This window comes from Papaver somniferum, chromosome 5, assembly GCF_003573695.1.
Source record: "Papaver somniferum cultivar HN1 chromosome 5, ASM357369v1, whole genome shotgun sequence".
NCBI lineage: Eukaryota > Viridiplantae > Streptophyta > Magnoliopsida > Ranunculales > Papaveraceae > Papaver > Papaver somniferum.
The window spans coordinates 190,456,610-190,470,070 of NC_039362.1; the positions used below are offsets into that span (position 1 = coordinate 190,456,610).

Genomic DNA, 13,461 nt, shown 5'->3' on the forward strand with positions numbered 1-13,461 from the left:
CTCCCACATAATCACTAGGTGCGTATTTCTTCGCTCCTAGTTCATATTTCCTGAATATTTGACCGCATCATTCTTTTATCTTGGCAGAATCTGGATCCGTTTACTTTCGCACTGGAATTGTTGTGATGATTTCTTCTCGTTGTTCTCTTCTTTTCCCTGAATTTTCCTGCCTTACACGATAATTTCGCTCTTAACAACAGATCGATTTCAGTTAGCAATACACAATAAGGAGATGGAAAATAGCTGGCAATTCATAAACTTCGCTCTTTGGAAAAATCCCCATATCGATTGAGAATTTTGACATTTTCGTACTTCTGAAATCTGATGATTGAGTTTGTAAAACAAGTTTTGTTGTTTGTAAATCTGTAGATAAACTGGTTTTAGATCCAAATCTTTGTTAGGCAGGATCAATTTTAATTAAGAAAAGGTTATGGGTTTTGAAAAGTTGTTTTTCTAAAGTTTTGTATAAATCATCAGATTAAAAGATTTCACAGGTAAGATTGAAAGAATTAGAAGATGATTTTTCCTTTGAGTATCGATATAGACTCCTTTAATTTTTGCTTCTGCGTCGTTCTTCAAAACCTGCCGTTGGTGCTACCTTAACATCATTGTGTGTGCCCTATTTTTGTTTCCTTGAATTGTAGGTGCTCTTTGGTATCTAAAGAGAGAAAATAACCGTCTAAATTATATATTGACCTTGAAGCTTGTACATCCAGTGACTCCAACTCTAACAATAGCTAATTTCTTTGAATCTTCTTCAATCTAGCAAGTAGCAAGTAGTGTTTCTAGCGCTGAAATGTAGTTGCAGGAATTCTCATAAGTAACACCCCTTCATATTTTCCATAAATCTAAACATATTTATCATAAAAAAAAAGGTAAAATGGCTAAAATTGTAAAGATGGACACAAGGATTTTTTACATGGTTCGATCATTGTGATCTACATCCATTATTCTTCACTATGATTATTGGAATTACATCAATATTATATTTAGAATCTCCATTAATAGGGTTTTGATAGAGCTCTAGATCTAGTTTTTGGGGAAGAAGATGATAAAAAAAATAAAGTCTCCTCTTGTAAAATGTGTCTCTCCTTTCTCTCTCATACCTTTCTTTTTATATAGGTGTTTACATAGTGGATGACAGCTAACATGTAGTGGAGTACAGCTAATGAAGCCCCTATTTTCGGATCTGTCATATTGGATCTTCTCGCACGTGCTCATGATACATCTTCTCACGCTCGTGCTACGTCTTCTTGGTGGGCCCGACAATGTGTGAAAATTAAGCGTAATAAAAGCGGGCCTACAGTAATACCGCAAGTGCACGGTCGTCAGTTGTAGCTCGTGCAAGTACGGGTCGATCCATAGAGACTAGGTGTGTTTTGTAGTGTTTAGCTATTTTGGGCTCTAAAATGCTATTGGGCCTTGAAATGGACTATGGTCTTAAGGTTGAGAACATGAAAATATGGTTTATTGGTCTCAAAACCTTATGTTGGGCTTATGAACTCTTAGCCTAACCCAAGAAGTAAATGTGGACTGGGTCCTTAACCTACTAAACTTTTAAACAATAAACTGGGCTTGGGCCTCAGTTAATAGAACTCTAGCTGGACCTCAGACTTGGAGTTGGGCTTGACTAGGCTTGGACTGAACTGGGCCTCAGAGGCTTTTGGGAGCTAGGCCTCAGTTATGTACACAGCAGACTGCGCTTAACTTCACCCAATGATGAAATGGGCTTCAACTTTTGGTTCTAACCTGGGCTTGGTATTGAACTGAGCCTCAGAGGCTTTTGGGAGCTAAGCTAACTGTTTGGAGCAGCAGCAGTAGCAAGAAAAAAGAAAGCAGCAGCAGCAGCAAGAGGAAGGAAAGCAGCAGCAGCAGCAGTACTGCACAGCAGGGGAAAGAAAGCAGTGCACAGCAGCAGCACAAGCAATGCACAGCAGCAGCAGAACAAGGAGTAGTTGAAGTAGCATGAGCAAAGACAATGCAATAAATAAAATGTAAAGAAGCAAAGACAATGAAGTAAAGAAGACTAACAAAATAGCAAAGAAAACAAAAAAAAGAACATCAATGACAGTGGAGGAAAACAAAAGTAACAAGGAAACAATGGAGGAAATGGAACAAACCAAGGCTGTTTTAGCCAAGGGCAGGGGAGATGGTGAAGGTGAGATGGTGAGGGTGAGCCTAGGCATACTACTAGAGTGGGAAGAGAACTAGTTTGCTCACAGGCACTAGTGAGCACTAGTTTCTCCCCACTGCTCAATCAATCCAATGCTTCAAGGCTTCTAGCCTAACATTCCATCAATTCACAAAACATGTATCACATGACAGGTACATTAACATTACATGGAACACAAACATCAACAGGAACATGCACTAGGAAAATTGAAGAAACTAAACATCACAGTGAACAACAAGATAGACGGCAACAGAACAATACATGAACATTTAAACATTAACAACACACATTAACAGGAACAACACATAACAACATCACAGTGACATAAAATGGAGAAAATCAAAACATTAAAATGGATAAACAGTGAACAGCAAAATGAACATTTAACAGAACTAAGTTCTGGACACTGGCTATTCCAGCATAAGTTTTGCAACACACAACACCCAGCTCTATTTATAGCTTACAGACAATCCCCAAATTCCCCAAAAATTAGGGTTTTCCAAAATCACAGAAATTCCCAAATTAAACAGTAATTGGGTTTAATTAGCTACCCTATTTCACCCACTCTCTCTTCTCTATACTCTTCTCAACAATAATCAGGGTTTTTATGATTTTCCCCAAATTGACTGTGAACTAGGTTTTAGGATTTTTACCTCACCAACTGTGATGAGACAATTCCATCTTCGACCCATACTTCTTCTGCTTCCCTTGCGTAATTCCCATGCTTCAATTTCATCTCTAGGTCACCTACTTCATCAACCTCTCACGCTTAGGGTTTCAGGGAAGAAACGTGAGAGATTGAGGGAATAGGGGGCTAGATAGTTAGGGGGTGATGATGGGTTGGTAGTTTAGGGATGATGTGAGACGGGTATAGGTGGTGATGGAGTCAGAGCAGGTGGAGAAGGTGGTGGTGGTTCTGCAGAGGGATGGAGAAGAAGGAGGAGGTCGATAGAATGGGAAGAAGGGGCTGTTTGGCGATGGGGTATAGGTATTGGGTACTCGGGTGTTGAGCGGATTCATCAAATTTTGATGTTCTGTGACTCTGAGCTGCGGGATGCGAAGATGGTTGGTAGATCTAACGGTGAGATGAGAGATGAATCGATGCAACCGTTGGATTTTGAAACACAACGAAGTCAACGGTGTTAGATGATGTTAGGTACTGTAGTGTAGATCGGGAGTATCTAGTTTTGATGCACAGGCCTAGAAGCGATCATTGGATTCAACTACAATCTAATCTGAAGGCTTGGAATTTAGGCGCTGTGGTGTTTGGCAGAGACTTCAGATTTTGATGCTCTATGAATGAGCGACCGTAGGATGATGAGTTGGATCCAATCTGACGGCTGAGAATGGAGGCGGATATGGATATAGAAAATGGGTTTGGGTAAGGGTTTTGGGCCTTGTGTATGACAAGCCCATATCTTCTTTAAGAACAATTCTTCCTTCTTGAGCCCATTCCTAGCTTTTTTGAACGTGCGCTCCATTCTTTTCGGCTTCCTTGCGTAATTCCTCCCGGCTTTTCACTACTTTTCTGCTCCGCAAATCATCCAGACTTTATTTGGTACCTAAAAATGCAAAATTAATTAAAAAAAAATATTTATTCTTGAAAACAAGGAAAATACAGAATATGGGATAAAATGTAGAATTAATGCACAAAAGATGAGTTAAAATGCCAACAAAAAGGGATAAATATATACAATATTTGGCATTCATCAAATACCCCCAAACCTGAATTTTACTCGTCTTCAAGTAAAACAAAACTAAGGAAATCCTAACTATACCACTGTCGCTGGTCTCTCGAATGCATTTAGCGTATGCACTAAGCCTTTTAAACCACTAAGTGTCCCTAGTGGACGAGTTGAAGTCTCGTGAAGGTTTTCTTAGAACGTACCTACAAAGTTCTAGGTCAAAATATAAGCTCAGATTCCATCAAATGTGACATGTGCAAGTCAGTTAAGCTCACAGCAAAATGGAGATGTCAATCTAGCTATCGAAGGCACAATCCTAGCACTGATAACAAAAAAAGACATGTGATAAGAGTGTAAAGTGTATCTACACATGTGTAAAGAAAGATCTGAAGTTATGACTACTAATCACCAAGAGATAGTTTCTCAGGCTAAGAACCAAGGTCGAAATCTAGCTAGCTGTCCGGACTTTACGAGAATTGTGAATGAGTTGGAGGTATTTCACAATTACTCGCGTTGTACATCAATGGCATACACCCTCCTTGCTTATTACAATGAAACAACAAAATGACTATTTACATGACTCTTATTTACATTGACTATTCTCTTTTTATTTTTGGAACAAGAGATGATGGAATTGATAAGTACTTGATTTTTTTGTATTTTTCTGATATATATATATATATTTTTTTTTTTTTTTGAAAAAGGAAACACTTTTGATATATATACAAAAGGAAACAAAAATTACATGACACTTTGCAAGAGGTAGCCCTTTTTGATGCACCCAGTTAAATTCGATGGTTGTTTTTCTTAATGTAACCTCCACCTTCTATCCCAACCAACCAAAGAACAAGCTAGTCAAGTTTCGTTCAGTATTCTAAAGTGATTGGCAATCGTAACTTCCTATCAAACACCTTGAAGATCGAGGCCATACATGTATTGGTAGATCGTGCGCGTGCAAACTTCTTATCACTATGTGAATTGTGCTAGAATCAGGGTGCCTAAATATCTAGACTAAGACTCCTAATAATTACATATTTGCACAAGAGTCAACATTTCAAGGTAAATGAGCTCCATTTTTATGATTTTTTAATTTTTTACTTTTTTTATTTTGATTTTTCAATTTTTTTTTGGAATTTTTCAATTTTTTCAAAAAGAAGAAGGAGTTCGTTTTCAATTATGGCAAATTATCATGGTATCTACTCTATACCCCCAAACCTAAACTAAACATTGTCCTCAATGTTTCAAATATGGAAAGAATTAAAATGCAACATATGGAAAGGGACATGCTGAGTAGAGTAAAAGGAGAGAGAATACCCGATTTCGGCGAAAGCAGAATTAAAACTCCGTTATTCAAGGCAAAAAATCCAACATATTTCAGCCGAGATCATATTGGATTAGCAAAATATATACAAAAGGAACAAAAGGGTTTTTAAGAAATTTTATCTACTGGATTATATACAAAAAATTCACCATACACCAAAAGTCTAAAGAGTTGAGGATCAACCCAAAAGAAAAAGTGTAGAGACATAGAAAGTTTCAAAATACTAAAATTGGACTTAAATGGGAGTGAGAGTGAAAAACCGAATGAATCACCCCTAAACCAAAATTTTTCAACAGGTTCACTTTTAAGCACAAAATCTAACAATTTTAGGGGTGCAGGATTCACAAGGTCTAACTGAAAATGGACTTTGTTCGGGATGGGCAAAGAAATGCATTCCAATTGTGGCTCTTTAAAAGTGTTATATTTTGAAACAAAATAGTCCAAGAGGACTTGGGATGCACACAGTTCCAATCCTAGATTAGGAATTTTCAGAAAAATCGGTTTGACAATATGGGTACAAACCAAATCTAGGTTGGGTGGAAGGCCATCAGATTGTGACTTAGGTAGAAGAATAGGCATATCATTATCAATCAAATCAAAATCTCCTAACTCATCTACACATGTCACATCATGCTCACAATCATCAATCAAATTGGCAAGATCACAATCAGAATCCTCAACATCATCAACAGATTGATTCTCGTGTATCGGCACATCAGGGGGAAACATCACATGGAATACTAGAAGAAATATCATGCATTAAGGTCGGGGCAGAGAAGCCTAATGTATTTGAACCCAAAGGTTCCATAACATTTTCAGTATAGACATGTTCTTCTAACATAACATCATAATCATCATCATCATCATGATAGGGATTTTGCAATCTAGGATAATTTTCAATCCTAAGGTCGGAGCTATTACAAGAATAAAACTCTAATTCATGGGGGTGACTCATATCATGTGGTGTTGTTCCTGTTTCCCTAACGGATTCCCATTGATGGGTTTTCTCTGCAATCTCGGCTAAAAAATTCCATGCATCATCCAAGATTTATCAATAAACTCACCATTACACATAGACTCAACCATGGTTCGAGATTTAAAGTCTAGTCCCTCATAGAGGATGACGACAAGTCTCCACTTCTCAAATCCATGGTGCGGACATTCGCTCAACAAATCATTAAAACGTTCAAAATAGTGAAAAACAGTTTCCTCATCCAATTGGAAAAACAATTGATACTTTGATGAATAGCGATGGTCCTATGATGTGGAAAGAATTTTTTGAAAAATAGATCTGTGAGTTGGTCCCAAGTGTTGATTGATTGTGGTCTCAAACCGTAAAACCATGTTTGGCCCTTTCCTTTAGAGAAAATGTAAACAAACGCAATTTCAGGAGTCTTCGGACATATGATCAGGTTGCATAGTCCGACAAATTTGTTCAAACTCTCTTACATGAGTATAGGGGTTCTCAGAATCGAACCCTCGAAATATAGGAAGTATTTGTATCATGCTTGCATTTATTTTAAAAGGGTTATTGGTTTGAGGTAATACAATACATGATAATGGAATTTTTATTGACGGATACATGTATTCATGGAGAGCACGAGGTCGGCCCATTTTGAAAAGACACAAAGCCCACTATTTGGTTTTAATGGGTTTTCAAAAAATTGGTTTTTTATGGGAAAATTTTGGTTTTGATGGGATATATTTGAAAAAGAAAATTTGGTTTAAAAATGGGAGCAAAGTAGAAATTTGGTTTTAAAATTGGGAGCAAAAGAAAATTTTGGTTTTTTTGGTTTAAAATTGGGCTTTGGAAATTTTTTTTGAACTAAACCTAGCATAAATTAGCACAACTCATAAAAGAAAATAAAAACAATAATAATAATTAAGACAAGCCCATAAAAGAAAAAGAAAAAAAATAAAAGAAAAATAAAAAAAACAAAAAAAATAATTACAGTCCCAAATATAAAAAAAAAGAAAAAGAAAATAAATAAAAATTATTACAATCCCAAATAAATAATTAAATTAATTATTACAAGCCCGAATTTGAATTTAAATGAGGCCCAAGTGGGTTAACTCATGGGTTAGGCTTACTTGTTTTTTGGAGGGAAGCCCAAAAATAGGCTTTTAGTCCCCTTTTAGTTGCACAGCCCAGTTGGGCTTTAGGATCATCCTAAGCAGCTCACGCTCAAGCCCAGAAGCAATTGAAGTGACTCAGCAACACAGGCCCAGCAAAATCTGCAGCGAAGCCCAGCAGAAAAGGCAAGCCCAGGAGCAGAAGTTGCAAGCCCAGCGAAATTGAGGTTACTAAGCCCAGCTTAGTTGGTTCAAGCCCAGCACCAGCACCTTTGGCAGGAGCAGCAACACAGCACAGCTTGGCAGAGAAGGCACCAGCAGAAGCAGCACAGCCAAGGTGGTACCTGCAATGATCACAGAGTGCAAAGATAGTCAGGCCAACCCTGCAATGATTACAGTGCAATCATTGCAGTGCAATGATTGCAGGCAAGTATGCAATGATCTGCTGCAATGATTGCAAGCAGAGGGTTGCAATGATAGTGAAGCAGGCCTGCAATGATTGCAAGGCAGAGATGCTAATGGAACTCAGCAGTGGCAACACCACTCCCCGGCAGCGGCGCCAAAAACTTGGTGGGCCCGGCAATGTGTGAAAATTAAGCGTAATAAAAACGGGCCTACAGTAATACCGCAAGTGCACGGTCGTCAGTTGTAGCTCGTGCAAGTACGGGTCGATCCACAGAGACTGGGTGTGTTTTGTAGTGTTTAGCTATTTTGGGCTCTAAAATGCTATTGGGCCTTGAAATGGACTATGGTCTTAAGGTTGAGAACATGAAAATATGATCTATTGGTCTCAAAACCTTATGTTGGGCTTATGAACTCTTAGCCTAACCCAAGAAGTAAATGTGGACTGGGCCCTTAACCTACTAAACTTTTAAACAATAAACTGGGCTTGGGCCTCAGTTAATAGAACTCTAGCTGGACCTCAGACTTGGAGTTGGGCTTGACTAGGCTTGGACTGAACTGGGCCTCAGAGGCTTTTGGGAGCTAGGCCTCAGTTATGTACACAGTAGACTGCGCTTAACTTCACCCAATGATGAAATGGGCTTCAACTTTTGGTTCTAACCTGGGCTTGGTATTGAACTGAGCCTCAGAGGCTTTTGGGAGCTAAGCTAACTGATTGGAGAAGCAGCAGTAGCAAGAGAAAAGAAAGCAGCAGCAGCAGCAAGAGGAAGGAAAGCAGCAGCAGCAGCAGTACTGCACAACAGGGGAAAGAAAGCAGTGCACAGCAGCAGCACAAGCAATGCACAGCAGCAGCAGAACAAGGAGTAGTTGAAGTAGCAGGAGCAAAGACAATGCAATAAATAAAATGTAAAGAAGCAAAGACAATGAAGTAAAGAAGATTAACAAAATATCAAAGAAAACAAAACAAAGAACATCAATGACAGTGGAGGAAAACAAAAGTAACAAGGAAACAATGGAGGAAATGGAACAAACCAAGGCTGTTTTAGCCAAGGGCAGGGGAGATGGTGAAGGTGAGATGGTGAGGGTGAGCCTAGGCATACTACTAGAGTGGGAAGAGAACTAGTTTGCTCACAGTCACTAGTGAGCACTAGTTTCTCCCCACTGCTCAATCAATCCAATGCTTCAAGGCTTCTAGCCTAACATTCCATCACTTCACAAAACATGTATCACATGACAGGTACATTAACATTACATGGAACACAAACATCAACAGGAACATGCACTAGGAAAATTGAAGAAACTAAACATCACAGTGAACAACAAGATAGACGGCAATAGAACAATACATGAACATTTAAACATTAACATCACACATTAACAGGAACAACACATAACAACATCACAGTGACATAAAATGGAGAAAATCAAAACATTAAAATGGATAAACAGTGAACAGCAAAATGAACATTTAACAGAACTAAGTTCTGGACACTGGCTATTCCAGCATAAGTTTTGCAACACACAACACCCAGCTCTATTTATAGCTTACAGACAATCCCCAAATTCCCCAAAAATTAGGGTTTTCCAAAATCACAGAAATTCCCAAATTAAACAGTAATTGGGTTTAATTAGCTACCCTATTTCACCCACTCTCTCTTCTCTATACTCTTCTCAACAATAATCAGGGTTTTTATGATTTTCCCCAAATTGACTGTGAACTAGGTTTTAGGATTTTTACCTCACCAACTGTGATGAGACAATTCCATCTTCGACCCATACTTCTTCTGCTTCCCTTGCGTAATTCCCATGCTTCAATTTCATCTCTAGGTCACCTACTTCATCAACCTCTCACGCTTAGGGTTTCAGGGAAGAAACGTGAGAGATTGAGGGAATAGGGGGCTAGATAGTTAGGGGGTGATGATGGGTTGGTAGTTTAGGGATGATGTGAGACGGGTAGAGGTGGTGATGGAGTCAGAGCAGGTGGAGAAGGTGGTGGTGGTTCTGCAGAGGGATGGAGAAGAAGGAGGAGGTCGATAGAATGGGAAGAAGGGGCTGTTTGGCGATGGGGTATATGTATTGGGTACTCGGGTGTTGAGCGGCTTCATCAAATTTTGATGTTCTGTGACTCTGAGCTGCGGGATGCGAAGATGGTGGGTAGATCTAACGGTGAGATGAGAGATGAATCGATGCAACCGTTGGATTTTGAAACACAACGAAGTCAACGGTGTTAGATGATGTTAGGTACTGTAGTGTAGATCGGGAGTATCTAGTTTTGATGCACAGGCCTAGAAGCGATCGTTGGATTCAACTACAATCTAATCTGAAGGCTTGGAATTTAGGCGCTGTGGTGTTTGGCAGAGACTTCAGATTTTGATGCTCTATGAATGAGCGACCGTAGGATGATGAGTTGGATCCAATCTGACGGCTGAGAATGGAGGCGGGTATGGATATAGAAAATGGGTTTGGGTAAGGGTTTTGGGCCTTGGGTATGCCAAGCCCATATCTTCTTTAAGAACAATTCTTCCTTTTTGAGCCCATTCCTAGCTTTTTTGAACGTGCGCTCCATTCTTTTCGGCTTCCTTGCGTAATTCCTCCCGGCTTTTCACTACTTTTCTGCTCCGCAAATCATCCAGACTTTATTTGGTACCTAAAAATGCAAAATTAATTAAAAAAAAATATTTATTCTTGAAAACAAAGAAAATACAGAATATGGGATAAAATGTAGAATTAATGCACAAAAGATGAGTTAAAATGCCAACAAAAAGGGATAAATATATACAATATTTGGCACTCATCACTTCTCACACTCGTGCTACGTTCTCTCGCGCTCTTAATTTTGCTGTGCTCTTTTATGGATTGTGCGATATTTTGCCCCTACACTACAAATCGACTCGATCGTGCATGAACTAATGATTTGTACTGTTGAGTTAAAAGAAATTGTTTTGACCCAGCAGATACGAGGTAAAATAGTCTTCCCTCAGGGGTACGTATGTCATACTTAGATTGTTTCTAGGAATTACATGATCCGGGCATTCTCTGTAGCTAGCAACTACTCAAGCATAGAGTTCATTTCTGCAAGATCTCCTATAACAGTCTTTTTGATCACGTTTCTGTTCATCTGTTTTAACTTGCTAAGAACCATCATTACTACAGGTATTCAGATTAAGATTTGATCTACGGAGCTTTTATAACCGTCGAAGAAATCCTACTACTACCAGTTTTTAGGCTGATCCCTGTAGATATTCACTCATGAAATGTTAGAAGAAGTGATGGCTCGAGTAAGGAAAGCAAAAAACTACGGAAAACAAATCATTTCCACGTTTGTGGATCACTTGTTTTCTACCCTTAATTTGCATTCAAGTCTTGTTATCCAGTTTCCACCCTTCAATTCCTTGGAGATGGTTTTGCTAGAAAAATGAAATGGCGTATACCAAAATACGCCTATAACGGTTCTACTAGAAACCCTAAATAGTTGTAGCTCTCGGTCATCTTCCATTCTTCAGTTTACTCCTTGTTTTCTTATTGGTTAAAGCTGATTAAACAAAGGCTTCCTAATTAAGGTTCTGCAGCTTCTACCTCTTGGAGTCTAAGTTCGACTACTAAAATACACGTGGATATATAATTATTATCAGGCGGTGGTGCACCGCCGTACATAGGTGGTGGATTATACTTGAACGGATTTCCCTTTCTTAAGGCTCAAGTTTAATTTATAAAGCTTATTCCTACTATAGCACCTACTTGAATTCTTATAAATAAACATACAAGCTCTCCAATTCTGTGATACAAAGATATATAGAGAGCGAGAGAGATAGAACTTGAGAAATCAAAGTTAAATTGTGGATCGTTCGAGAGAAAAAATAGAGGCGAAGATGGTGTTAAATAAAGGAGTATTACCTCCAGGTTATAAGTTTATGCCAAGCGACAAACAAATAATTAAAGATTATCTGGTTAGAAAGGTCCAAAACACTCTCCCGGATGTTAGTTGGTTTATCTTGGAGAAAGACATCTACAAGTATTCAAATCCGTTCCTCCTGTTTCAAGAGATCCAGAGAAACCAAGGATACTTTTTCACTCCCATAACCAAAGTGAGTTCATGTGGTAAGAATGTGAATCGAAAAACCGGAGATGGAACATGGAGTGGACAAAAACCAACAACCCTAAAAGATGATGATAAAAAACCAATTGGAACGAAAAGAATGTACAACTTCGAATGGAATGTTCCCAAGGAAAAGAAACGTGAAGTTGAACGTGAGAAGGGTCACTGGATCATGCATGAATATTCGTTGCTCCCCGATTATTACACAAACAACAATATAAAGGTATGTATATATGTTTTAACACCTCTAGATCATAATCTAGCTAACGATATTAATACGTATCTTGGATTCTATATATATATAATTAATTAATATTTATCTTGTAAAAACAGGCGGATCCCGAGTATGTTTTGTGTGAGATTAGATGCAAAATACCGATATTCGACGTCCATGGAGTACGACAAAAACAACCACAATCTCAACCTGTAGCAAAGAGGCAACGAACATCTCCCTCAACGGATGCAGTGCCTGCTGTAGAGCCACCAGCTAACAATAGATCTTCAATATCATGGGTTCCATCACCACTGCCAGCAGAAACATCTACATCAAAATTTGTGGATTTAGAAGCAGCACCAGTTTTCAATAACGTAGAATCATCATCAGATTGGGTTGCATCATCACCACCAGTTTTCAATAACGTAGAATCCCATTTAAACAACGGAAAATTATCAGAAGCATCTGCACCAGTTTTCAGTAACGCAGAATTATCAGAATGGGTTCCATCACAACCACCGGCAATGAAGACAACGGATCCTTATGTGCCTGTGCCAGTACCACCTGCACCAACAAGTATGCTTTCAGCCTCGATGCCTGACTTTGATGAATTTCTCAATGATGATGGATGGGAGGAGTTCTTTTCCTTCGATAATAATGGTTTACCAGCTGTTAAAGATAGCCTTAACACTACTACTCCAGATAATAATGAGTGGGAAAATCTGGATGATCTGTTACCAACTTCTGAAGATAAACTTAATAGTAGTACTCCGCGGGATAACAGCTATACCTACTACGACTCGAGAAAGGTATTAAAAGCAAGTGATTCTGAAGCAGTGAAGATTTCCAAGCTTGGATGGGATCCTGTTGCTTATAAAGCATATTTCCCCAATTTTGAACCCATGTACTAAACGATCGATAAAGATGTTATAATTCTACTGGTCAAACTATCAAACAGTTGTAATAGAATAGAACTACGTTGGGCTTGATCCCATAATGGGTACGTAGGCAGCCGTGCACGGTGCAGTTCCATAAATATATAAAAAACTATTTTCTCCAATTTTATAAATGTAGTATATTGTTCAGTTATTTCAATTCTTCTTAGCTTTACATTTTATTATATATTTTGCGAGGCTGCACTTTGCACTAGTTCTGTAATTTGAAAGGTATTCTTCTCGAGGACTGCACTTCGTATTTGAGTTTCAGGTTGCGGAGTTTGCAAAGCTTATGCTTGGCAATACTAGCTTGGAGTGGTTCAGAAGCCATACATACCCCTTGTTTAGTCTGTATGTCTTCTTAATGTGATGTGTCCACAAACATGTTTAGCTAATGGTTATCCACAAATATAACTCTGTGGAATCCGTAGTCTTTTCAAAATTAACCCATTAGCTTCTTATCAGAGTTGGAAACTGATTCCGAGGAATGGAAATTTCTAAATGAATATATTCTCTTTCGTGTTGAAAATTAAGAACTCCGAGGCCCCAATCGTTCACTATA

The 13,461-nt window shown here is 38.6% G+C and overlaps 1 protein-coding gene across 1 annotated transcript; it reads left to right on the top strand.

Moving 5' to 3' along the window:
• The first annotated feature begins 11,523 nt into the window (after positions 1-11,523).
• Positions 11,524-12,875, top strand: LOC113280378 (NAC domain-containing protein 2-like). Its single transcript, XM_026529009.1, has 2 exons — positions 11,524-11,973; positions 12,084-12,875. Exons 1-2 carry the CDS (start codon positions 11,524-11,526, stop codon positions 12,873-12,875), a joined length of 1,242 nt encoding a protein of 413 aa, XP_026384794.1.
• Positions 12,876-13,461: the final 586 nt, after the last annotated feature.

What these genes read in the sequence shown, in the direction of transcription:
- LOC113280378 (XM_026529009.1), top strand. Translation starts at nt 11,524, where the DNA reads ATGGTGTTAAATAAAGGAGTATTACCTCCAGGTTATAAGTTTATGCCA. An exon ending in ACACAAACAACAATATAAAG is followed by an intron (nt 11,974 to 12,083) that starts GTATGTATATAT and finishes TTGTAAAAACAG; the next exon opens with GCGGATCCCGAGTATGTTTT.